General features: G+C 61.5%; 1 protein-coding gene across 1 annotated transcript in view; it reads right to left on the reverse strand.

Moving 5' to 3' along the window:
- Tafa5 (TAFA chemokine like family member 5) overlaps positions 1 to 27,255 on the reverse strand; it is a 122,012-nt gene that overhangs the window by 20,335 nt on the left and 74,422 nt on the right. The window contains exon 3 of the mRNA XM_026412701.2: positions 10,662 to 10,789. Coding sequence (XP_026268486.1) covers positions 10,662 to 10,789 — 128 coding nt within the window. The remainder of the gene's footprint in view (positions 1 to 10,661; positions 10,790 to 27,255) is intronic.

The following is a 27,255-nucleotide window of genomic DNA, read 5'->3' on the forward strand; positions in this document are numbered from 1 at the left end:
AGGTGACGGTGAGGTCCCCAGGCAGAGGTGACGGTGGTGAGGTAGCGTGGCTGCCTGGGTAGCTGACCAGCCCAGGACCCTAATGTGTCCTCTGTCACTGTCTCTGTTACAGCTGCCCTCCATGAGGCTATGTGCTGTTGGGACGCAGAGGCCAGCCCAGAGGGGCTCGGGTCATGAGCCGAGGCTGGCCCTCCAGCGGGGCCAGGTGCCCCAGGGGGAGGCCCAGGCTCCATGGACTTCTGTGCAGGTAGCAAACCCACCCGCTGCTGGCTGCACTCAGGGTCATGGCTCATAAGCAGCCCAGAGCTGAGGGGCTCTGCCTGGGTCAGGACACCTCAGAGGGCTGAAGGAGAGAGAAGGACCCACAGGGTCATGGCTAGCTCTGGACTTTGGTCAGCGACCCCACGCCACCTCGGTCAAGCCAGAATCAACTTTCTCTTACTGGTTTTCAGAGCAAGAAGCACGACAGCGGCTGAGCGTCGAGGTCTGTGATGAAGGTCTCTCATGTCTGGATGCTCACTGGACAGCGAGGCACATGCCCACGACACCTCCAGAGCAGCCCCTGGCCTGTCTGCAGGGGCCACAGCTGGCTCTGGGCTCCTCAAATGGACGGGGAAGCCACATTTCCTCCGTGAGGGAACAGAGCCACTGCTCCTAGTCCTCAGGGGTAGGATGGCCCAGGCCCGGCCAAGAGAGTGGAGGAGGGTGGCGGACATCACCCAGATGGCCGAGGGGAGCGAGAGCAGGTGGGCAGTGCCACTCAGGACATGGAGGAAGTGGCACCTGGCACCGTGTCTGGGGACGCCAGGGCCAGGGAGCCCAGGCCTCCAGAGCAGGAGACGGCCACAGAGTTTCCCAGTGACAGACAGGGAGGGCCATGTGGAGGCCAAGAGTGGGGAGGCTCAGAAGTCCAGCCGCCATCCCACAGGCTAGGGGACTCCTGGGGTTCCCACGGGCCTGGGAATGCCAGGCAGTGAGGAGAGGAGGGGAAGCAGACCCCGGCTGACCTCCTGGAGAGGGTGGGATGGGCAGACAGCTGGCTCTGCCACAGCGGCCTGCCCCTGGCACGCACTCAAGGTCAGCTACCCAGTGGCCATGGATTTCCCCACCAGGACACCTCTCCTCTCCCCTCCAGGATTACCACCTCCTGACTCGGGGCCTCCACACAGGTGCTGGCTGCTCAGCCCTGGGCCCACAGCATCTTCTCTGAGCTCAGCCTGACCGAGGCCGCCGGTGCACAGCTCACTGTCTGCTGCATGGGGACCGTGAAGTGACCATGGGCACACCAGGGAGCAGTCGGGCAAGGATGTCACAGTTCCACCCTGACAGCCACCTCTCCTCACACCTGCCTGTGCCAACCCATGTCACCAATGCCCTGTAGCACACTGCGGACCTTCCAGGTCTCCCCACTCCTGCTCTGACCAAGACCCCGCAGGTACAGCAGCAGACCCTCCACAGCTGGAGCGGGACACCCCAAGACTTGGCTCTCAGTGGGCTCAGAGCCAGCATCCTCCACATGGCCCCTAGGCCTACCTCCTGGACCTGCCTGGCTGGGCCTCACTCATCCAGGCGACACCCTGGCCCCTGACCTCCTAGAGCTAGCCGCCTTGGCCCTGGGTTAGAGGACACAATTTCCTGCCTCCCCTTCAATTCAGGGCAGCCCTCACCTCCCACCCCCAGGAGATGTGCTGATGACCCCTAGAGGCTGCCCCAGGGCAGGGGCTGGGCCGACCCTGCCAGGTACTGGACTTTTCCACAAGCAACCGTGGTGCTCGGCAGACTGGGTGTGCAGCGGGAGAGGGCCAGGCTGACGTGGGACCGGGCCACGGAGGCATTCACAGTCCCCACAGACGGCTTCTCCATTTGCTTTTACTGGGAAACAAGTGGCCAGCCACTCCTTCACCTCCCAGGCATTTGGAATTCATCCACAAACCCCGTGAGAAGCCTGCACCAGGGGCCTCTCCACGGCGCCACCCCCAGGGGACGGCTTCCAGGTTCCAGTCCTCAGCCCCTTTGTCCTCATCCCTGCCCCCATCTTCCCGAGCACTTTAGCTCCCAGAGACAGGGACACACCGAGCCTCTCATAGGGCTTCCCAGAATCAAGCACACTCCCCTTCACCCTGAGGACTCTACCGGCAGCTTCGGAGTTCCAAGTCAGAGTCACACCTGGAACACCTGGGGACGGAAAATCTGGGCCGGGAGCACTGGACTCTGAGACACCAGGTCACTAAAACACTTAGGCCAGGAGCACCTGGCTTGGATCACCTGGGCCTGGAGCACCTGGCCTGCAAAACTTAGGCATTGGAACACCTGGGATCTGGAGAACCTGTGATCTGGAACACCTAGGTCCTGGAGCACCTGGGCCTGGAGCACCTGGGCTTGAGCACCTCGGCACTTGAGCACCTGGGCCCTTGAGCATCTGGGCTGGACCACCTGGGCTTGGAGTAACTGGGCCTGGAGCACCTGGGCTTGAGCACCTGGGCTCTGGAACACTGGTCCTAGAGCACCTGGTCCTGGAACACCTGATCCTGGAGCACATGGGCTCTGGAACATTGGGCACTTGAGCACCTGGGCTCTGGAGCACCTGGTCCTGGAGCACTGGGCCTGGGGCACCTGGTCCTGGAGCACTAGGCTTGGAGCACCTGGGATCTGAAGCACTGGGTCTGGAGCACTAGGCTTTGGAGCACCTGGAACTGGAGCACCTAGGTCTGGAGCACCTGGTCCTGGAGCACTGGTCCTGGAGCACTAGGCTCTGGAGCACCAGGCTCTGGAGCACCTAGGATCTGAAGCACTCGGTCTGGAGCACTAGGCTCTGGAGCACCTGGTCCTGGAACACTGGGCTATGGAGCACTGGACCTGGAGCACCAGGCTCTGGAGCACCAGGCTCTGGAGCACGTGGTCCTGGAGCACTGGGCCTGGAGCATCTAGGATCTGAAGCACTGGGTCTGGAGCACTAGGCTCTGGAGCACCTGGTCCTGGAACACTGGGCTATGGAGCACTGGTCCTGGAGCACTAGGCTCTGGAGCACCGGGCTATGGAGCACCTGGTCCTGAGCACTGGGTCTGGAGCACCTGGTCCTGAGCACCTGGTCCTGGAGCACTGGGCTATGGAGCACTGGACCTGGAGCACCAGGCTCTGGAGCACCTGACTGCTGATTCCTGGCTGGAGAGACCCTGCTGAGCAGCAGTGGAGTCCGAGGCCTGAATCCTGGTGCATGACCTAGTTTTTCCCTCTGAGTTTTTTGGATTATTATTTTTTTTTATCCCCAGTGGCCTCAAATGTCATGCTGAAAGCCTTCGGAGGGGCTTTCTTCCTCCACCTGGGCTTGTGAGTACCCTCCCACAGGAAGGCCACGTCCTCCAGTTCCGGAAATGTTTTTAGAAAATAGTCCTTTGATAATTTCTCCTTCATTTTTCTCTATTTTTGGGTCTTCTATTCTTTAGACCTCCTGAATCGATCTTGTAATTATCTATTTTTCCCCTTTCTTATTTCCCATTTCTTTTTTTAAAAAAAGTTCTCCCTGGCTTTCCGACAGACCTCTCCAACTTGACCTTCCTCACACCCCGCTGGGCTTTACAAAGCCCTGCGTCTCCCCAGCACATTCACACAGGTGTGACACGGACATGCACACACACCTGCACGTGTGTGTGCACAAGGCTCCAGAGGGCCTCTCGCTGCTCCTCCCAGCGGCCCCCTGTGGGGGTCCACTGCCCTGCAGCAGAGGGTCCAGAGGCAGTGGCCTCAGGCAGGCCTTGGTTTCTGTCTGTGCGTCCAGGACGTGGGCTGGGCATAAGGATGGCCACCTGTGTCCTGGGCACCTGGGCTGGGCTGGGCTTAGCAGGTCCTCCAGGGCTGGACTATGGGGCCAGTCTCCCTGAGCCTCCAGCATGGTGCCTTGGGCAGCAGACCTTCTCAGTGGGGCTCAGGCAGCCTGGCCAGGAGTAGCCTACAGCCCCAGTGCTGACAACCACACCTGTTAGCTGATCCATCAAGTCACAGGGTGGCAGAGAGTCCAGGGGAAGGGGAGCAGGCACCATCTCCACCCGAAGAGCAAAGGCCCTGTGGCCACCCTTGCCCAGCTCCTCTTCTTGCCTCCTAGCCTCACTCCTCGCCCCTGGAGGACGGTGGTGCTGGCCTTGTTCTGCACCTTGTGATGCCTTTTCTTCTGTCCCTCATGGTTTCTGTTTCCCTGTTCCTGTTCCTGGGGTTCTGTTTTTCTCTCTCTCCTCCATTAGGCACCCTTTGCTGTCCACTGGTGTCTGGGGCTGTGCACCAGGGAGCTGAGTGGCAGTGGGCAGGCTTCACAGTGGGCTCTGGCCCCACCCCAGCACCGCGGGTTTGGTGTGGGTCGTAGGCTCAGCAGGCGGCATGGTGTCTCCCGAGACCCACATGCAAACACCCAGAACCCGGGCCTGACCCCCCAGAGCCAGGGTCTTTCCAGAGGAGGCCAGGCGTCTGCAGATGGAACCATCCGGACTGACTGGGCCCTAAGCATCTTCCCAGAGAAAGGAGAGGGAGGTTTGAACCAGGAGGTCACACAGAGATGGAGGCAGAGCCTGGAGTCCTCTGGCCACATGTCAAGGACACCAGAGGGAACCTGGCTGTGGCCATCTGACCCTGGGCTTCCAGGCTTCAGGACCCTAAGACAGTCTGCTGTCTTAAGCCACCCCTCCTGTAGCCACAGGACTCTGGTATGGGAGCCCAGCCGCCCGCCTGTCTCCTGATCCAGCCCTCTGGCTGCTGAGTGTTCTCACACCCAGGCTGTCTATTTCCGCCCTGTCTCCTGCTTTCTACAAGCTCCCGGTGCACAACTGTGTTGGTGCCGCAGGGTCCAATCCTAAGACTGTGGCAAGTCCCATGTCCAGTCCTCTGGGGTGCCCAGGGTGCTATGGCCAGGTGTGTCCAGTCCCACGGGGTGCCCAGGGCGCTGTGGCCAGGTGTGTCCAGTCCCACGGGGTGCCCGGGGTGCTGTGGCCAGGTGTGTCCAGTCCCACGAGGTGCCCAGGGCGCTATGGCCAGGTGTGTCCAGTTCCATGGGGTGCCCAGGGCGCTGCGGCCAGGTGTGTAGTACAGAAGCTCTGGGGTTTCTCACGCAGCCTTTCACCCAGCCCACACTCAGAGGAGCCTGAGGGTAGAGAGTCTGGGGCAGGTCCAGCACAGTGCTCTCCGTGGTCAGCTCTCCTCCACTGCAGCCCCCAGTGGTTCCTTCCAGACCACCTGCTTTCTTTGGTCTCCTCTCTGCTGACTTCTGCTGGCAGGAGCAGGTCCCGTCCCCCCAGCACATCCTGTGCCTCACAGCAGTCTCCCTGGGGCAGAAGAGGGCAGCCGGACATCTGGCCCTTTTGAGCTGGGGGCCTGCTGCAAGCCTTTGCCAGAGTTCCCACGATGGCCTTTCTGGGAATCCACGCTCCCGTGAGCAGGTCGTTGTTGTTCCACCCTTCTGCCTGTGCAAGTGCTGGGCCTGGGGACCCCGGCGGCCAGAGGGCCACATGCTAACGCCTCGCTCCTGCTGCAGGCTCTGGGGCAGGGACCTCTGTCCACTTCCCGAGGCTCTGTTAGCGGAGGAGCCACCTGACAATGTGCTTCCTCAGGATCTTAGAATGAAGAGACATCACGGTACCGTTCACTCCAAGTGTCTGTCCTGGGATCGACACCTTCCCCAAGCTCCAGGGGCATGGTTTCTGGGTGGGGTGGGTGCTGTCCCACGCAGTGGGTGGATGTGGCAAGTGTCTGCTGGAACAGCCAGCCATGTGACCAGGAACAGGGGTCCTTACTGCTGAGGCTGGCTTCACTTCCCGAGCAGGGCTGCGGGGACGGATATAGGAGACGCTGTCCCCGAGATCTTGACAACCAACAACTGATAGGGAAACCCTTTACAGACGGTGTTAAGGTACATGAGGCATCTCGTCCCCAGGGCACCCAGGAGGCTGGCGACCAGGCTGCCTGGCCCTCCCAGCCTCCCACCCAAGGCAGGATGAGGGGAAAGAGTGAGTTACCTGTGTTGTGGCCGCTGCTGGCTGGCCGTCGGGCATCCAGCAGACCTGTACCAGATGCCTGGGGTCTAACAGAGACCCTGGGATGACCCTCCACACCACACCTCAGTGCCCACCCTGGACCTGCCGCATCTGATGTCCTGGCCCACCCATGCTCAGAGGTAGCTGGGGTCTGCTATCCCTGGGGACTCTGGCCTGGGGCGGCGTGCTCGGTGCTTCATTGCTAATTTGAAGGATGGATTCCAACCTAGCCGGTTTATTCTGAGATAGGCAATGGTCTGGTTGACCGTCCGGCATCTTGCCATCCATGAACTTACAGAAATGTGCAAGATAAACAGTGATTGGAATATTTCTGACACTAACACCTGCCGCTGCAGCCCCAGCCACAAGTCTCTGCACCTGGGTCCCTCCTCTCCCTTCCGGTCCCCTCTGTGATCCCTGCTGGTGGGGGCTGCAGAAGCCACAGCAGAACTGAGGACGGGACTGCCTAAGGCCTGTTCCAGGGGCAGGAACCATAGTCGGGTGCAAGGGGAGGAGGCTGCTCCCACCCTGGGGAGAACCTGCAGGGCCCACCACTCACCTTGCCCCAGGTGGACAGGTGTCCACAGGGCTACGCCAGGCCAAGAGGCAGGGGCTACAGAACTGCCCCAGAGGCCAGTTTGTCTCCTGAGTCCACCAAGGACAGCGGATTCCCCACTTTCCCAGAACCTACAAGGACAGCACACCTCGGGGGATGTGTTGCACGTGCTCCATTCAGTGGCATCTGCCCTGGTGACCTGGGAGCTCTCTGATATTTTGATTCCATTTCTTCCTCTTAAACGCTGAGCATGAGCCACTAAATCATGCCCACGACCCACTAATGGGGTTACGGCCGGCACTTTAAGAGAGAATGATCTTGGAAGTGCCAGCTTCAGCCTGTGTGGGCCGGCGCAGCCCATCCGTTAATCCACCCGTCCCGCGGCCTGGCGTAGCCTCAGGAGGGCTGCAGGGGCCCAGGGCCAGGGCCAGCTTTGAGCAGCCCACTCTGGGGACAAAGGAGTGAAGGCAGCAGGGACACACTGTGGGGCCGGGTGCTTCACAGTGAGGTGACACGAGGAGGTGCCGCCCGTGGGGTGGGCACTGGCAGGAGGAGGGTCTACCCCAGGAACAGCCCTGGGATGGAGTTAGTGGCCACCACGTAGTCATGGGGCCTCCTGAAGCCAATTGATGAGAAAACCCTCATATCAGAAAGCCAATTTCTGGTGACCTGTGGAACCCAGGGTGTTAATTTACCCCTGTAGGGTCAGGAAGCCACCATGGAGCTAGAATGACAAGCTCCGGCTCTGAGTCTGGCTCAAGAGCTCAACCGTTAAAAAGCTTAAAAACCGATGGCCAGAGGCCAGAGATCCCAGGAGGAGCTGGGCTTCTGCACTCCCGGGGACGCAGGAGACGGCTGGCAGATTGCCAGGTCCACCTGTACCCTGGCCACCGCCCACGCCACCCAACGAGATCCCTACCCTGGGATCCTGGGCCCATGCCAAGCGGAGCTCAGCACTGGGGACGTGATGCTTGGTCCCAGCCAGAGGAAGGTGGCCTGGAGCCCGTGCACCTGCTCCCCACTTCAGGGCCTGTCACCGTGTGGGGAGCCTGGGCCTCCAGGAGTGAAGGACCTGGAGAGCTGGGGTCGTGGCACCCTTCCCCCACCCACTCGCCCTCACCTGCTCCTGGACAGCACCTGCACCTGCCATGTCCCTGCTGGTATCCAGAGGCCCTCAGGGGAGGGAGGAGGCCCCCAGATGCATCTACCAAGGGGCAGCTGGAAGAGTCTCAGGCTCCCGAGCTGACAGACACCGTCTCACGCCGAGCCCGGGCCAGCTTGGCGTGGGGCAGCCTGGCAGGTGTGAGCCCCCTCTCCCTGGCTTCCTGGCCACCCACAGCCACTTAAGGTGTCCAAACACCTCTTCTCTGACGGAAGCTCAGGCCTGTGTGGCCAAAGGAATGAGAGCCAGCACTGTCCACTCCTTCCGTGAGTAAATTCAGCACTGGACAGTGCAGCTGTTGCTGCTGGTGGTAAGGATGTTTGTACCTGCTCAGTGTCCCTGGCGTGTGGCCCTCCTCCATGTGCCACCCTCTAGGAATGGGTGCTCACCCCCTCCCAGGGAAGCCCACCACTCAGGGAGGCCCATCTCTGGCCGTGCTAGTGGCCACACTGGCTCCGTCCACGGCAGGGAGACAAGTGGGGACTTGCTGTCGACGAGTTGGTTCAAAAACTCGGTTCAGAAGGACTGGGAGGGGCACGCAGGAGGCAGGCAGGCCGGTCCCATCCCCATGTGACCACAGCGAAGACATGAGGACGCAGTCGCCCCTGGGCACCCACGGGACACGGGCTCCACCCCTGCGGTGTGACTCCCGGGGTGGGGAGCCCCACGTAACGTGGCCTAGCCCTGGCAGGATGGTGTGCCCCTTGCGAGGAGCATCTGAAGTCACCCCAGGCCACTTGGCACCCAGCACCGCCCAGGGCTGCTCCTCAATGCCTGCAGCACCCTCTTCAGGAAAGCAGGGCCAGGGCCAGGTCCTGCCCTGTCCAGCAGAGACGCAGGTCCCCAGCATTTTCCCTCTGCAACCGGTTGACCCTGCAGAGGTCGCACCCGAGGCCAGGGAGGGAAACCACCACCAAGCCCACCCACTGGGGCTTTGCCCAGGGTCCTGACGTGCTGGGCCGCTGTCACCCCACCCCCAGGGTGGGTCCCTCGCACTGGGGGCTTTATGGATGAACGTATTTGGAGTTGCCAAGTGGGGGCTGCAGGTCCCGGGCAGTGGGCCATGCTCAGAGGCTGGCCAGCTCATGGGGAAGGGCTACTTCAGGGGAAGATGGTGTTTTGAAACTAGACAAGTGGGTGCTCACCCTGTGAGCATGCCCAGTGCCACTCAGGATTTTATGTCTCATGAGTCTCATCACAATAATTAGTGCCCCTAGCAGCTTCCACGTTGGGGACAGGAGGGGAGAGGGGACGGAGGGGAGGGGAGGAGAGCTAGCCCTCACCCGTGGCTACCCGGGGGCTGTTCCCAGCCCACACTGGCCTTGCGGATCAGGCTTGGCCTCCAGTCACACCCCAGAATGCTTGGCCACCTTGACAAGGCTCATGATGGTGAAACTGAGGCCAGGAGGGAGGGGAGCATGTCCATGCCCTCCATGCCTCAGGACAGGGTCTGGACACCACGGGGTCCTTCACCTCCAGGCCTCTGTCTGCCAAGGGCCCAGAGGTCACCCTGGGCTCCAGGTGTGGTTACATCTGCAGGGCTCCTGCTCCCCGCAGGCAAACCCCTGCGTCTTCCCGAGGACAGTCCTCTGCTGTCCTGTTCGTGCCCTGGGGAGGCCCGAGCCCCTGGCGGTCAGTGCTCTTCCTGACAGCTGTGCCCAGGCTGGTACCCAGGCTGCCTTCAAGGCCAAGTGCACTTCCCACCCACGCGGGAGGCCTCAGAGCCACTGCTGGACCTGAGCACTGCCCTCCCAGCTTGCTGAGGGCTGGTCGTCAGGCTGCAGTGGGACACTGTGGCTTTACAGCCTCAAACTGTGCTCAGACCCTGTGTACCTGCCCAGCCGATGGAACCAGGTGGTCATGGCTGTGCCCAGAGTGTCCACACCAAACGGCCCCTAGAACACATAGAAGAGCCCATCCGGCTTCCGTCCCATGCAGGAAAGGGGAGACGCTCCTGTGGTCTAGTCTGAGTGGCTGCAGCCCCCTGCCAGGTGCAGTCCCCAGAAGAGTCCTGGACACCTGTGGGGCTTTCCAGATCCTTCCTCAGAGCCAAAGACCTCCCTGACCTCAGGGAATGGGGCCTGGGTCAGGGAGGTCACAACAGCGGCTGGGGTCCTCAGCCCTTGACATGCGCGAGGAGGAGCCGGACAGGGGGGGAGAGATGGAGGTCACACCCTGTGAACCTGCCTTCTGGCACCCAGGGCCACACCCACCTGGACTTGGGCTCTGTGGCCTCAGCCCTACCTAGTGGGGAAGCTGCCCACAGTGCCCAGGTGTGTGCTGGGCAGTTGATCTCAGAGGAGAAATGTCAAAGAACCATCCACGAACGACCAGAGTCATTTGCTCCCAGCCACCTCTGGGCAGAGCAGCTCTGGGGACCTAGTGAGCAGGAGCTCTAGAGAGGAGTCCACTGGCCACCTGTTCAGAGGGAAGGTGGGACGGAGCTGCTGCCCTCAGCGTGCTCAGGGTCTGTAGGTGGCCCCTGTGCCACATCTGGAGAACTCGGACAACGTCCCTTCCCAGTCCTGACTCTTTGGAATGTCCCCTTGGCCCCAGGTGGGCTGCAGAGCTCACCCTGGTCAGGAGGTTCTGGACCCATGCCACTCCAGACCCAGAAGGCGGGAAGCCCTCACCAACAGTGGTGGCCTGGGTGACCTGTCACCCTCCACTGACCAGCCTTCTGGTGGTTCCATTTCCAGCTGCTTGGCCTCCATGTGCACCCTGTGACCATGATCAGGGACGGGTTGCCAGGGCCTTGGCCCCAGAGTGAGGTGGGGAGGAGATAGTGCCGGTGGCCTCTGCCCAGGAAAAGAGCCACTGGCTGCCACCTGTCCTGTCATAGCCACACTTCCACAGCCACGTCCCCTGGGCTCTGGCATCTCAGATGCTCCCCACCCCCGACGCCCGCACACGAGGACGAGGCACGTACCGTGGTGGTCTTTATCCGCCCGCCGGGCTGTGTGCACGTCCAGCCTGACCGGTTGATCAGCAGGTCGCAGCCTTCCCCCTCCAGGCAGGGCAGCATCTCACACCACTGCTTTGTCTTGATGATGCGCGCTGCGGAGAGAGGAGGCGGTCAGTGCTGCCCACCCGCATGGGGTGTCCCCGGGGCTGGACCCTGGCCATGGTGCTTGGCACCTGGGTGTCACAGAGAAGCCATGGGGGCAGCTCCAGGAGTGCTGCCCAGGGACAGTCGGCAGGGAGGCCAGCCAGACCCCCCTCCTGGTTTGGGGCTGGATCCCCAGCCAGGCTCTGCGGCCATGAGGCACTGACCAGCAGGTCCTAACCCAGGGTTCTGGGGGCAGCTCCACTGAACAGCATCACTCTCTCCTCTGTTAGGGAAGGGTGGAGGGCTCCCTGGGCAGGCACTCCACAGATGCACCCACGGTGGCCGTCCACAGGAGGTACTGAGCTGGGCTCCGTGCTAGGAGTGAGGCCTCACAGGAAGTGGTGGCTTTGACAGCAGCCAAGCCCTGGCCCCCGGCCTCTCCCCTGCACACCCTGGGCTGAGCCCAGGGCCACTCCTGCCCCAGTGGCTAAGGCTCCAGGACCAGAGGGCCTCAGTCCCAGGTGTGGCCACTGGACAAGGCAGGGTGGGTGCTGGTGGAGGCCAGGCGGCAGGCGGGGGCAGCTGGCTCCCGTGAGACAGGCTGTCGGGCCCCAGTCAACTTCTCCCACCCCCAGGGGACCTGCACCCTCTCTTCCCTGCAGACCCAGCCTGGATTGTGTCTGTAGGGGGGCTGCTCTGTGACAGACGCCCCAGAGCAGGGCACAGGGGAGGAGACCCCAAGCTCGCACTCTTCCATCCAGAAACTTCCAGCCAACTACAGTGACGTCTCAGGTTGGAGAAAACGCTCCCTCCTCCCAGGGCGCTGCCGGTGGCCTGAGCTGCACTCTCAAACGTGGCTCAGAGCAAGGACAGCCGGCATCAGGTGGGGTGCCAGCCACCTGCCAGGGGTGACTTGGATGCAGGTAAGCAGTGAACACGGGCCCTGGTGTACACGGGATTCCACCCAACTTCAACCCCCATGCCAAAAAATGGAGAAAACTTATAAGTTTATATTTAAAAAAAAAGCACCGGTGCAAGGCCCCGAGCCCAGGAGGGCCACCCCTCTGTCCCAGGGGTTCCTGCTGAAACAGGTGCCCTGCGCCAAACGCAGAAGCAACCACAGCTCCTGACGTGCTTCTCCCCACCCGCGTGGCCCTGCGTGGACTTCCACGTCCTGTGGCCCACCCCCTCAGTCCACCACCTCAGAATAGGCTGGAGATCTATGTCACCGGGTGCCAGGACACAGGTGGTCACCTCCACCTCCCCCTCGAACCATGCTTTGATGGGCCTTGTGGCCCCAGAGGTGCAGAGAGCCAGGTGTCAGCTGCAGCTCTGCCACCTGCAGGTGGGAGGGTCCCTCTGCCACCCTCCCAAGGCGCAGGCTGCGAGACCTTCCCTGCCCAGGCAGAGGGGACCTCAGCACCCACCCAGCCCTGCTCCAGCCATCTCACCACACCCCAGCTCCTGGGCTCCCTCAACTTTTTCTTTTAGAAAAGACAAACCGCAGATTCCTGATTGGCACCCACTAGAGCTGCAGTTGTGCAGGATCCATGCTCAGTGAACTTTCTCCCAAGCAGCAGAAGGGTGGCCACCAGGGCAGCAGCGGTGCACGTGCATGGGCCGAGGGCACGCTCTCAGAAGTGGCGTCCTCCAGAGGGCCGGCCAGCCGGCCTCCCAGCCGGCCTCCCAGCCCTGCCCTGAGCAGGTGCACAGGGCTCTTGTGGCAGGGATGGCCAGGGCCTGCTGTTTCTGGGTTGACATCCTTAATACTGTGGCAAGCAGCCCTCAGTGTCACATGGCCACTGTGTCTGGGGCCCCACAGCTGGCCCTGGAGGTTCTCAGGAGAGGTCTCACCCAGCAAGGACTGAGTCTGGGGGTCATTCCAGAGGAGGATGATCTGGAGGCTGGGGACAGTCAGCTAAACAGATAAGGGAGGCCCCCAGCTGGAGTGGCCACCCCTCCTGCCAGTTCTGATGGACCAGGAGGATCACAGTGGACGGGAGTCCTGGGATCAATCTGTTGTGACTGCCGTGGACACAGCATGGGACCCTGGGGAGGACGTGCTGCCCGCCCAGCCCACCCCAAGGCATGCTGATACCCCAGTCAGTGAGGCAAGTGGTCCCAAAGCCAGGTCACAGGCTGGCTCCGCCCCAGGCCACTGCTAAGCCCTGAGCACAAGTTCACGGACGGTGCCCCCCGAGCCTCGCACTTGGAGATGGGGCCTTGGGAAAGCAGCTGAGGTCAGGTGAAGTCCTGGGTGGGCCCTGACCTGACAAGGTTGGTGTCCTTGTCAGAGACACCAGGGAGCGCTTCCCAGAACCACCGCCTGGGGAGGACACGGGGAGAGGACGCCCTGCAAGCCACGGAGAGCCTCCCAGACCCGGCCCTGCTGGCACTTGACCTTGGTCCTCCAGGCTCCAGAGCTGAGGAGTCTGAACTGCCAGCCAAGGTGCTCTGCTGCGGTGTCCCGGATGGTGGTGGCGGCCAGGATGACCACAGATAGGCAGGGTCCCTTAGTGAATGGCAGACAGGTGTCAGAGCAGGGTCCCCAGAGGGGTCAGGCTGGGGCTGTGTGGACTGCCGCCCCTGCAGAGCTCTGGGAGAGGGACCCAAGGGAACAGTGGCCACCCAGGCTGTGCCCTCAAGCCCTGGGCAGCCGGCCTGCCATGCCCCCGGGCTCCCACCAACCCCAGCATGGTGGCCGGGGGCAAGGAGCGCTGGGGCCACACACATTCTCCTGGCTGCTCATTGCTCATGGATAAGTCACAGCAGCCACCTGGCCATCGCTCCTGTGCCACTCTGGATGACAGTAAGAGACGGCACAAAAACCTTCTCAGACACCAACCCATCACAAGGCTGAAGCCAAGAATCACCACGGATCAACACACCTCCCACCCCATGCGACCTACAAGTCGTGCCTGAGACATTCGACACACGGGAACGGGGCAGCATGCCTGGCCTCGACCGCTGAGCGGCGGCAGGGAAGGGGCTGGCTGTGGCCTGGAAGAGCCCCACTGTGTGCTCCCAGGTGTCCCCAGGAGCCACCCAGAGGCTCTCAGATGGGTGACTTCACAGTGTGCCTGGGCCCAAGTCAGCCATGCGGCCCCGAGAGCGGGAGCAGGTCCTGGCCCTCTCAAGAGGTGGGCAGGAGGGCCCAGGCTCAGCACCACCTGCTACCACAGAGCAGGGCGCTGGGGCATCCAGCCCAGGCCAGGGCCAGCCCAGGCAGCACAGTAGCACTGGTCCAGCAAGCTGGTCCTGGCCTGTTCGAGGGCACGTGGTGACTTCCGTGTGTGTGCGTGTGCCTGGCCTGCTCAGACAGCAAGCCCCCAACACTGGGGCTTGGGTTCAGATCTCACGCTACCTCATGGCAGCTGGGGACCTCAAGCCAGGGCTCTCCCTCTGAGAGGGTCCTCCCCGGGAGCTGGCAGACAGCACGAGGCTCAGCAGGCCAGCGCCCCAGTGCCCCTCTCAGCCCTCTGGGTCAGGCAAGGTGGAGGTGGGAGGCACTTGGGCTGCTCAGACCAAGGGCTGAAGATGCAGGCAGAGGCTGGGGAGACCTGCAGCTAGGAGCATCCTGAGAGCCCCACAGGGCCTTCCTTGCTGGGCCCCGGCTCCTCACTACCGCATGCAGCCAGGCCCCTATGCCACCAGAGGCAGGTCACCTGCCCACACACAGGGGCTGCTGAGCCTGTCCCTCTGGCTGCTCCCTCACAGGCTGTGTCCTGCTGGCCCCAGGGAGAGCCCCAGGGACAGCCCCCATGTTGGTGACAAGGGAGGCAGAGGAGGGTGGGTCCCGAAGGCCTTAGGTCAGGGGGAGGAGGCCAACTACGCTGTGGCCGGCATGGTGGCCACACACTGCACACACGCATCGTCCACAGGCAAACATGTTCAGGCATGTACATAGACACACGTATATACACAAGCACGCATGTGCACACATAAACACAGACACACGTGTAGCCACTCACACAGGTGCAAGCCCTGCATGCTCACGCCTGTGCTCCCTCCACACGGTGCACACCAGGCACACGCACACACACAGGAAGGCCCCTGGGGCCCTGTGGCTGGCAGTAGGCACATGGAACCATTTGCGGAATGAATGGACAAGCAGAGTCACTGGCCCTGCCCGTCCCAGGCCTGGGTGTGCCCAGAGCCAGCGCTGCGAGGACACAGTGCCCGGCGCCGAGCACACAAGTCCTTCTGTTTGCCCCCGAGGGCTCTACCGCCCAGCCCAGCCCACTTCCTGCTGGAGGCGGTGGGAGGCTCAGTGCCGGGCCACCACGTCCCGGGGACAAAGGGGCTTTTCATGCCCCATCTCACAACTTCACTTCACCGGGCACGGCTCCCAGGCCCCGCCTCGGGCCTCATGTCTCTGCAGCTCTCAGGGCAGGAGAGGGACGTCCCCAGGAGCTGACGAAGCTTCCCGGGAGCCTGAGTGATGGTGGCTGGTGGCCAGCCTCTGGGCACACATGGCCACAACTGGGCTGTGTGACAACCAGGAGGCTCCTCAGCATGCAGAGGTCAGGGGCCGGGGTCTCACATGTCCCACATCCCCACTGAGAGGCCCGGCCGTGCAGAGGGCAGGAAGCCCAGGAAGGGCGGGCCCAGCAGTGGGCCTCGAGGTGAAATGCACGGTTCTGCCAGTCCTGGCCTCGGACAGGAGCCACGGCCCAGGGCTCAGGGAGGTCCTGCTGTTGCCCTTTCCACCGGCCACGCTTCCCCAGAGCCTCATCAGGAACCCTGCACACAGCCCTGCTCTCCGGGGAGTCTGCATGCACACACACGCACACACAGGCACACACTCACGCCCACCACAACCACACCACAGTCACACACAGGCACAGGCACACACAAACCCATGAACCCCCACGGGCACATGTGTCTGCACACCCACAGCTCACACCCTCGGGCTTGCTGACAGCCCTGCATGGCGTCTCTGCACCGTGGGGCTCCTGGCAGGGCCTCCCCGGCTCTGTGGGCAGCTCGCTCCCGTCGCTGCCCCAGAGCCCTCTGCGTGGACACGGGTGCCCCCGGTTGAGAGCCCAGCAGCTACACCCTCGAGGTCCAAGACCTGGCAGGTGAAGACCTGGCACCCGATGGCAGACCCCAGTGAGTACTGCCAGCAAGAGACGAGAAGGAGCCGGAGGGAGGGGACCTGGACTTGCTCGGTCCCTGGTCAAGTTGCCACCACAGTTGGCACCTCGAGTGGAGTCGGGGACAGACTCTGTGGCCACGGGAGGGACAGGCAGATGGTGGGCAGAGGCTCTCCAAGGACAAAGGACACCTAGAAGAGCAGGGTGCGAACTACATCTGGAGGGGGACAGCTCCCGTGGGCAGGCCCACCCACACATACCTGGGCAGGGCGGGTGGACCCCCCAGCAGCACCGGTGAGTGCTCAAGGACAGGGCCCCACTGGAGTCCTGGAGGGAGGGGCACACTCATGCTGCCAGAGCAGACCCACCACAGAGCTGCTGCCCAGCCACTGCTGGCCACCGCTCAGCCCGCCAGAGGCCTGTGTCCCTGCACCTGGGGTACAGGGACAGGGCTGTCACCAGGCCTCCTGTGAAGGCTGTCCTCAGGCACTTCCCCAGCACCCTCCAGTGACAGGAGCTGAGGCCCCCACACTCCTCCTCGGGAGCCCCCAATTGGACGCTCCTGTCCACGACAGCAGGTCCCTGAGCCCAAGGGTTTCCTCTCACACAGAGCTGCCCCTGGACAGCCAGGAGGCGCTGCCCACCTCCCGCCTGGCACCGGGGCCGTCAGAAGGGAGGGAAGCTCGCCTTTGAGGTCTTCAGGAGGGGTGGCCTGAGCTGCTGGACTGGGACTTCCCCTTCCTCCAACAGAGTCCTGACAACCTCTAATTATCTGGGTGCCAACGGAGAAGTCTCCGTCCCCTGTGCGTGAGGCACCGGCCCCGCCTCTTCAGGACCACACCTGGGCACCAGGCCTCCGCGCACCAGCCATCAGCAAGCAGGGCCCGTGGAGCACCTGAGGGGCCCGCCCTGCCCCTTCCTGTTCCTCTCTGCCCACCCCAGGCCCTGTCTCCTGGGCTGCCCAGACTCCAGGAGAAAGGGCAGGCCACTCCACCAATTCAGCAAAGTGAGCCGGGTCCCTGGTGGTGGGCCGCACCTACACCAGTCCGCGCCCTCGCCCTGAGCATCCGGGGTGACTGCGCAGGCACAGTGCTGGAGCAGCAGAGCCAGTGCTGCTGGCTAGCAGGAGCAGGGAGCTCCGGGACAGTGGGGCGGCCAGGCCTGCCCTGTCCACAGACCTCTGACCACCCAGACACTGCTCTGTGCTGAGCCTCGTGGCCTCTCCCACGCGAGGCCTGTGGTCCCTGACACCTGGGTGTGTTCTTCAAGCTTTTGCAACCATTTGGGGTGTGCCATAGCCTGGGGCCAGTCCGGGGGCTGACAGTCCTCTCTGCTGACCCTCCCAGAGAGTGCTGACCTACACCTGGAGTAAATGAGGAGCACCTGTGTGTTCTGCAGGGGCCTCACCTTCAAGATTGGCAGCCAGAGTATGAGAGGGAAGGGTTCGTGTGTGCGCTCACACGGGTGTGTGGGGTGTGCAAGCCCCTGTGTGCACACATGGATGCTTTCACAGTGCTCCTGGAAACCCACGTGGATCCCAACAGGAAGAGGTGGGGCCCAGCATGGCACTCGTGGGGCAGGCTGGCCGCAGGCCCTGGTGGGCTCCTGCCTCCCCCGCCCTGAGCCTCGAGCAGCTCATTAGCCGTGAGTGCAGCAGCAAACACGCAGTGGAGATCTCCTCTCTGTCCCCAGTCTCTGCAGTAATTGGATTACTGCTGTTTAAAGCGGTGTCCTGTCACGCTGAAGGCCAGCTGTCCTCACGCACAGAGAGAGCAGAGCTTCAGCACATTATCAGGAACCCGCTATAAAATGCCCCCCAGGATGGCCCCGGGTCAAGTGTAAGGTGTGATCACAAGGAACGAAGCCGTGCTGTCAACAGGGCTGGAGGCCACACGCCCCTGTGCCAGAGCGGCAGGCTGACGAGCACTGGCTCCTGGGCAGCAGCAGGTAGGTCCTCCCTCCCAGCCCTGCCCGTGCCCGGCGCTGTCTCTGGGAAACATCTGCCCTGTAAACTTAATACTGCAAATTTAAATTTTATTGGTTTTGCAGTTTTATTTGTGTTTAATTTGTAAATGGGTTTGGTTTATTCTGATTTTATGGGGCGAGGAGGCTGTGGCTTTGCATTTGTTCATATTCCTACAACATTATAATAAAAACAATGTAGGGCAGCAGCGGGCAGCTCGAGGGTCTTCCCTCCGAGGGACTGGCACTCAGCGAGCTGTTCAGTGGGGCCAGACCACAGCTGTATCGCGCCTGTTGGAAGGCTGGGCCCGGGCCTCCCCATGAGTGGACACAGTTCTGCCATGTACAGTGGCAGAAGGGAGCTCCGGAGGCGTTGGCTCTGGGGCCAAGGAGGCTCTGGGGAGGCCCTGCGTCCCTGTCCTCTCCCCAGGTGGGCACCAGGGTCCTCGGGCAGCTACTCGGGGATCCACTGCTGGATCCCAGCTGAGGCATAGGAATCAGGTACAGGCCCTGTAACCGGCACAGGTGGCGCGAGGGTCACAGGTGACTTGGTTCCCCATGGTCAGTGAGGAGACATCTCCCCTGCTGGCCTCAGGGAGTCTAGCAGGTCTTATGGCTATTTCAGTCACTGTGAGGAAATGGAACATCCTGTCACCTGCAGTCCCATGTGGTAATTAGGTGCTGGTCCCAGGCAATCAGGGCCCCAAACTTGATTGAGCACTGATTTCCCTGCTCACAGCTGGCCTGGTCAGCTGCCTCTTCCTCCTGCACCCCGTGGGAGTGGCTCCTGAGGGCGCTGCGCTGAGCCTGGAGGTTGCTGGCCTGCCACTCCCGCTCCAGGGCATGTTCCTGAGGCCCAGAAGCCTGGAAATCAGGCTGCAAAGTCACCTCTGCCCAGAATCCTTGCCCGGTAGGCCCACGGGCCGTCCAGACCCACAGCCGCTCTGACACACACTCCTGCTCTCAGGACAGATCCCGTGTCCTCAGCTGCAGTGGCCTGCATCGGTGCCAGGACCCCCCTCCCTTACAGCCCTCTCTCCTCCAACTCCGGACGTAGGGTCAGGGCCCAGCATGGTGTGACAACTGTCCTCGGTGCCTGCTGGCGAGCGCCTCCAGGAAGGCCTGCCTCTCCCTCGCTGGAAGATGCCCCAGCTCCCAGCCACTCATCCCCCGCCAGCCTGGGGGCCTTGGATGACACACTTCCTCTCTTTCCTGGGAAGCCCAGGAGCAGGGAGGGCCTCTGCTCAAGACGACTTCTGCAGGGTGCACCCCGCCCCGCGTCTGGCCTCCCCTCCTCCAAGGGAAGAGAGCTATGCCTCAGCTTCCCCTCTCCAACTCAGCACAGTCACCACACCTATTGCTGAAGCCCCTTTTCTCTCAGTATCACCAGCACCGTTAACATAGATGGGACTATCACCATCATCACTGTGAATATGACCACCACCACCTTTACCATCATCACCCTAGATAGGAACCATCATTACCACCAGGAATGCCTCATCACCATCACCATCCACACCATGGTCACCACCATGACTACCATCATCACCATAGAATAGCCCTCATCACCATCACAATCATAACCAGAGACAGACACACTGACACCAACATCATCTCTCTAGATGTACCCTTCTCCACCTTCACCATCCTCACCATCACCACCATCATTACCACAGATATAACCATCATCACCATCACCATAGATATAACTCCCATTATCACCATCATCACCATAAATAGAGCCATCGTCACCATCTTTACCAGATATAACCATCATCACCATCACCACTGATAAGAACATCATCATCACCATAATCACATCATCACCTTATATCTAACCATGGTCCTATCATCACCATTACAACCATAGCCTTGGGTATAACCATTACCAATATCATTACCATAGATGTCACCATCACCACCGTCATCCCCGTAGCCATAACCATCATCACCATCACCATCATCACCACCATTGCCATGACCACCATGATCACTACCGTCTCACCTCCCTCTCTCCATTGCTGACATGGCCATCAGCCGTACCCACCTGGACCACCCATTGCAAGGCCAGCTGAACATGGGGTGCACAGACCTCAGCCCTACTCCACCACAGCACACTCGGGTGCGCTGTGCCCTGGACAGAGGCAGCTGGGGTCAGGCACACATTCTGCAGTGCCCGGAGCACAGTAGCTGCTCAGCACTAAGGAAGTGTCTGGCCTGCACAGGGACCCCGCAGAGCACCACCTCCTGTGACTGTCCCTGCTCACAGAGTGTCCCAGTCACTTTCCTGACAGCAAGGAGTCCTCAAAGGAACTGTGCCCAGGCTGGGTGGGAACTTGTGGCCCGAGAACTCACAGTGTAGAGAGGGCATCGTCCCACAAACCCACACTGTGGACATGACCTGCATCCCTGGAAGCACGGGGAGCGGGTCCCCACCTAACTCCCCCACTCTGACCCTCCTGGAACGAGGCCAGGGCTGGGCCCACCAGGATGTCCAGCCTGTGTACAAATCCTGAGTCGTGCTCAGGGTCCCACTGCACTGCCAGCGTCACGGGATGGGTGGGGCTCCAGGGTACAGTGTGTCCTCCGGGGCAATGCACAGGGTGGGTGGGGCCCTGGTGGCTGACATGGGTGCCCCTGCCCTGGCCAGTTGTCCCCATGCTCTGTTGGAGTGTCCTGGCTAGCTCTGTCACCCCCGATTCCACTAACGGTGGGACAGTGACAGCTGGGTTAGAGGCACTGACACTAGTCCTAGCAGCTCTGAGTTGAGGCCCAGGCAGTGAAACTGACCCAGACATGGCCAGTGGTCACACAGCAAGTCTCCAGGGCATTGCCACTGAGACCCTTGCTGGTCAGGCTTAGAGGCCATAGCCCTTCCCTTCCTTCTTGCCCGGGCTCCGAGGGTCTGAGTGCACACATGTCCCTCCAATAAATCTTCAGTCACTTCCAGAGCTTGATACTCAATGAGTAGGACATCCCATGTTGGGGTGGGGGCCAGACGAGGGGGCACAGAGTGCTCACTCTGCCTGTCCCACCCCTGCCCCAGAGAAGGTGCCCAGAGCAGGGAGGGGCTCCCGCACATTCCTGAGCCTGCGTCTGCCCTGCGGCCTGCCTCTGGACATTGCAGCAGGGCTTATGGGAGTGCAGGGCCTGCAGAGAGCGGGAGGAGGAGCTGGAGAGACCCTACCATGTCACAGCAGCCACTTCACGTCTGCCAGACAGCTAGGCAGGGGCCAGCACCGGAACAAAGGTTTCTTTTCTTTCTTTAAAAGCAGGACACAGAGGCTGGGGAGTCCAGACTCTCCTTCCAACCCCCCAAGGAGCCCAGCAGGGCCCGGGGCAGGGAGGCCAGGCAGACTGCAGGACTGAGTGAGCCACCATGGAAGGCAGCATTCTCTGGTCTCTTCATCTGTTAAGAACAATCTGCAACCCCCAGATAACATCTTAAAATCAGACAACATCTTCTTTCTGCAAATTCTAGACAGCATAATTTAGTGCAAACAGTCTTGATGATTATTTTTCTTTAAATAGTTAGAGTAGAATGTAGGAATTTCAGGACAGCTCTCTGATTAGGGTGATCCATTAGCTGCCTACAACTGTCCCCCCGCTCTGGAGAATGGGCAGCCCCGCTTTCTGATCAGCACTCGCCCTGCCCCCGTGCCAAACACTCCAAATCCGGGTAATCAAATTAGATTGAGAGGAAAAAAGCCGGCAGTTGTCATGAACTACCTGCTTCATTATTTCATTAGGATCAAGATATGTAAATGGAAGGGAAAAAACACTCCAATCATTTTTCTTGGGCAAGTTCCTAAGAATCAACAGAAGCTGTTAGGAGGGAAGATGGGGAAGTGCAGCAAGGGTGGCCCCTCTGCCTGGTCACAGGAGGCCCCGGGGTCCTGGCTGCTGGAAAGGGCTGGGAGCACCAGGCAGCAGGGGGACGTCATTCTTCATGGAGTGGGGCAGCCTCACATCCCTGCAGCTTGGCTTCGGTGGTCTGGGGCCAGCCAGGAAAGGAGAGGGCTGGGGCTCAGTGTTGCTGGGAGGCCACAGCAAGTGGACACTGGGTTGAGAACTCTGCCTGCATCTGGGGAGCTGGTGCCCTCACTGACGCTTAGACCCAGCAAGAATCACCATAGGAAGCTCCATTGGCTCAATATCTAGACCCTCTGTCCATCCATCCATCCACTCACCCATCTCTCATCTGTCCACCCACCTGTCCATTCACCATCCATCCATCCATTCATTCGCAATCCATCCACCTTTCATCCACCAACCCATCCATCCATCCACTCATCCATTCATCTCTCATATATCCTCCACCCATCCATCATCCATCCATCCATTCACCATCCATCATTCATCCATCCATTCACCATCCATCATTCATCCATCCATTCACCATCCATCTACCATCAATCCATCTATCCATCCATTGACTCATCCATCTTTCATATATCCACTCATCCATCCATCATTCATCCATCCATTCACCATCCGTCTACCATCCATCCATCCATCCATCCATCCATCCATCACCCATCAGTCCATTCAGCATACTTTCATCCCCCTCCTCTCCTCTTCCTCTATTCATTGACCACCCATGCCTGCGTCCATCCAGGTACCCACCACCCTTCCTTCCATCTGCCCACCCAGTATTCAAGCACCCAAGCACTGTGTTATGGTCTGAGTGTGTCTCCCTGATATTCTCATGTTGAAATCCTAGTCTGCAAGACGATGGCCTGGGGTGGGGGCTTTGGGAGGTGACAAGGACATGAGCAGGATCAGCACCCCTTCCACCCTGTGGGGATGCAGAGAGGAGGGGCCGTCTGCCACCAGGAAGAAAGCTCTCTTCAGAATCTGCCTGGTCTGCGGATGTCATTTAAACCTCAGCCCTTCAGTCCCCAGGACGGCAAGGCACAAACTTCTTCTGCTCATAGGCCACCTGTTGAATGGTACGGTTACACCAGCCTAAACCGACCAAGACGGCGTGCGGCCCTGGACTCGCCTGCCTTTGCCCCGTGGTCAGAGTCCCCGGGTGGCCTTGGACACTGTGCTGCCTGCCTGCGGGGCAGGGACCCCGTGCCCTCTGATCTCCTCTCCCTGGGTGGAGAGAGTGGACGCCGGGCAACCGGGGGAGCCACTCAGCCTCTTCACGCTTGGCCTGTACCCTGTCAAGACCCACTGGACCTTGGGGCTCCACGTAACTTCTCTGGAACCCACAAGGAGGGTCAGCCAGCCACGGCGGATGGGGCCAGGACACGCTGTGGGTTCCGAGGGCTCTGCAGGGCAGTTCTCACCACAGGAGTGCCACTGTGGAGAAGCAGAGTGGACACCCGAGAGGCAGAAGGCCAGCCAAGGACGGGATCAAATTAGATTGAGAGGAAAAAAGCTGGCGGGCCTGGGTGGTGGGCCTGGGGCCCCCCTGTACACAGGGCCGTCACGTTTCCACGGGGCCAGGTCAGCTGTCCCTGGGGTTTCAGCAGACCTCAGTGACTAATGGCCTCAAGACCCAGAGGAACAGGGAGGCTGTGGGGCTCCACAGTGGTGATGGGGCCCTGCGCTGCAGGGGCAGATGGCTCCTGGGAATCACAGCTGTCTTCCTGGTACCCCGGCAAAGCCACCTAAGGAAATGCTGAGCTCCTAGGGAGCAGCTGCCAGGGAGCCCCAGCGCCAGCCCTGCCCACCCTTCCCTGCCAGCCCATCCCGGGGCGTCCCGGCTACCATCTCTCCTGGGCTCCAACCTGGTTCAGTGTCCCTTGCCCTGGCACCCTCCCCGCAGCAGGCACCCAGGTCAGGGCCCCCTAAGGACCCCTTCTCTGCCTTGCCAGGGGCTGCCTGAGGTCCTGCCCCGGGCATTGTTCCCAGAGCTGCAGGGCCAGGGCGGGCATGGGTCTCAGGCCTGACCACCTGGCTCTGACCCCAGCTGTGTCTCTGTGCCCAGCGTTTGGCACACGGAGCCCATGACGTCACCTGGAAACGGGCTGCCAAGAGACCTTCTGGGGACTCTATGCATGAGGGACGGCAGGGGTAGTGCTGGGGACACTGAAGGGCATGGCCTAGAGGGCACTGCCACTTGGTCAGCTCCTCAGGGTGCACTCGCCCATCTGTGTGCACCAGTGGAGACTCTGCAGGCAGCAGCCACACCCATGACCCACCCAAGGTCACTAATGACCGCTGCCCAGAGGTGACCACCCAGGGAGTCTAGCGGTTCCCGAGCCTGGCAGTGCCCAACACAGCTGCTGCTGGGATGGCTGCGGAGACAGTTCAAGTCACCTAACTCTGCCGGGTGCGCGTTTCCCGGGAGGGTGGCTGGCCAAGGGGACTCAGGGCAGACACGCCGCAGGACCTCCAGGGCCAGGCCTCAAGGTGGGAAGCCAGGAACTGAGAGGACTCAGTGCTCAGTGTTCTTACACAAACTCCAGGAGGCAGAAACCCAAGTCACGTACTCTGTCCGGGAGCCTGGCTCTGGAGACAAACCCCCAGGACGCACTAAGCCACAAGCCACAGGAGGACAGAGGCAGAGCCTCCCCCAGCCAGGGAGCTGGCCGCCACTGGTTCCTGCAGGGCAGATGCCCAGACGTGTGCCCACCACTTCAGGATTTTCCTTTGCCCCCTGCAGGTCCAGCACAAGTTCTAGAGTTCCCGAGTGGCCACGGGATCCACCTGTCCAGGGTACACCCAGAGGGGACACAGAGAAGGTGGCGCATGATGACATCAACCCACGTGGCCACCAGGGATGAGGCAGGCACCTCACAGTGGCCCGAGCCCTCGTAGCCCGCCCTCTGACGCAGAGGACACTGAGCAGGAGCGTTAGCCCCACCCTGAGCACCAGCTGGGTGTCCTGGACCAGAGAGTCATTGAGCCAGTCTCAAGGAGTGGCTCAGGGGCAGGCGGGGATGCAGATGTGGGCCTGGGGCTTCTCCAGCTAGAAGGCCAGTGCAGGTGGAGCCCAGGTGGCCGCAGGCATGGGGACAGCTCCCCTAGGGGCTGCACCTGCACGCTGTGGGACACCCACCAGGCTGTTAGGCTCTGCACTGGTGACCCAGGGTGGCCGTGACCATCACCACTCACTTTGCCCGAACACAGGCAAGTACTCCCTGATGTTCTGGAGGCCACAAGTCCAGACCCAGTGTGGCCAGGGCCACTCCCTCCAAGGGCCCAGGGAGGGCCCCTCTTTGTTGGCTCTTGGAGGGCGCATCCTTCCCTGGTGCTCTGGTCTGTAGGTGCCTCACCCCAGGGGCCCGCCACTACTGGGCTTTCTCTCCTGTCTGTCCAGAGTCCCCGGTTCTTCCCAGGACATAAACACACTGGACAGGAGCCACCACCTCAGTGGCCTCATCTTGTCACATCCATAAAGACCCTGTTCCCAGGTATGGTCCTGCTCTCTGGAACTGGGGGTCTGGACTCCAACAGGCTTTTCATTGAATTCAACCAACCACAGAGCTTCCTGGGTAGGAGTGCACTGCAGGTCCCTGTGGCCAGCAACAGGCCCATGGAGAAAGGACCATAAGGGCCGAGAGCCTGCGGGGTCCTCCCTTCACACCTGGCCCCGAGACGGTCACCCTGCGGCAGGGAGGGCAGACGTGTGACACGGGAGAATCTGTTTACAAAAAGGAGAGACGGCTTCAGGCTAAGTCGACAGCTGTGGACACAGGGACAGGCGACTCCACTGGACACCCCATATGCTGGCTTCTGCCACAAAGTGGCGTGTCTCTCCTGATGACCTGTGACGTTCCTCCTGGCTTTGATGCCATCGTTTCCTGAGTGTCTCAAAATTGGGGGAAATCTGTCCCTGGCATTTGATGCAGTTTGCTGGGTGACAGGTACGACGGGCAGCTGTGTCCTCTTGAGGTTCTGGGCGTTTTGTGCTCAGGGACAGCAGGGCACAGGGGTGGCCCAACATGCTGGGCCCCACACAGTGGTGTCTCCGAGGATCTGCCAGGGTTCCGAGACCAACCGGGACTGAAGCAAAGGGCCCAGAGAAGGAGAGCACCACACAGGATTCCAGTGGCCTGTCCGTTCTCCATGGAGGCTGGCGCAGGTCAGTCCCACGAAGCTGGGGCCCAATACGGTCCTGCAGGCCCAGCCCAGCAGGGGCCAGAATGCAGCTGCCTGGGCCATGAGGACCCCACGGGGCCCACGGCACCACGCTCCTGCAGCCGCTGCAGCAGAGGAGTCGGGATCTCTGCTCTCCCCTCTGGACAGGCCTTCCCCAGGGGAGGGCCACCTCACCTGCCACCGAGTCCTGGCCTGCAGGTGGTGCCCGAACACTGGTGCTTGGTGCTGGGTCTTGGCAGGGTGGTCCTGGGCTCGGGCTCTCTGCCCTGCGCTCCATGTCAGGGCCCTGCTGGCTCTGCTCACAGGTCCCCGTCATGGCCCTCCCATCACCTCTCGGCCTCTGGCCCTGGACTCTCCTGCGGAGGCCACCTGCACCGAGCAGACTCTGGCTTTGCCAGGAGAGAGGTGGGGCGGTGCGCAGGATGGAGGGGCCGAGGCTGGCCTGGCAGGGAGGCTTCTCCTCCTCCTGAGGATCCAGTTAGGCTGTCCGCGGCCAGTACCAGGGCAAGTGCCCTCCTGCTGCCCTCCAGGGAGCTGAGGACAGGGTCCATCTGGGGTCTGGGTCCAGCGTGAGGCAGGTGCAGTTTCAGCATCAGACCTGCTGTCCTGTCCCATGTGTCTGGACCACAGTCACCCACCCACTCCCATCAAGGTCATAGCTGCCGCAGAGGGGACTGGGGGCTGGTGCCCGCCCTGGAACCCTGCACAGCCTCCTGGGGCCTCCGGGACTCCTGGAATCAGCACCGTCCTCCCTGCGCACAGTGGGGCAGCTGAGGCTCCGGAGGCTGCCCTAGGCTGTGGGAGAGGAGGGAAGAACCAGGTGGACCCGGAGCTGCTGGCCTGAGCCCACCTGGTCAGCAGCAGGTGACACTATGAAGACCCTGGAGTGCGGGGCAGGGCTGGTCCCCAGGTGTGCTGGTGCTTGGGAAGGCTCCTTCCCCTCGGAGCACCGGATCCCGAGTACCCAGGGAGAGGGCTGGGGAGCCCGTCAGTCCTGCAGGCTTCCACCGCATAGCGGGGCCTGCCAGGTGGGGGGTCTTCACGGGATTCCTGTCTCAGTCAGCTGGTGTCCCATGTGTCTGGCCGGAGGTCTGTTTTCTGATTCATTCCTGATGAGCACCGTGTTTCTGTCCCTGCGGGCAGACCTCCCGCCTGTGCCCAGCCCCTCTGCCCCACGGGTGCTCCAGGGACCCTCCAGCCACCTCTCAAGGCTCCTTCAGGCCCAGCATGCTGCAGAGGTCCGTTCTGAGCTAGCCCTGGCCACAGGCTCAGCATCCTCCAGGTTCCCTGCTCCCTCCCTACTGCCCCGACACAGGACCAGCAGCTCAGGCTGGGCTGCTCCCTCCACCACAGAAGTC

The sequence above is a fragment of the Urocitellus parryii genome, chromosome 5 (genome assembly GCF_045843805.1).
Source record: "Urocitellus parryii isolate mUroPar1 chromosome 5, mUroPar1.hap1, whole genome shotgun sequence".
NCBI classification, from domain to species: Eukaryota; Metazoa; Chordata; class Mammalia; order Rodentia; family Sciuridae; genus Urocitellus; species Urocitellus parryii.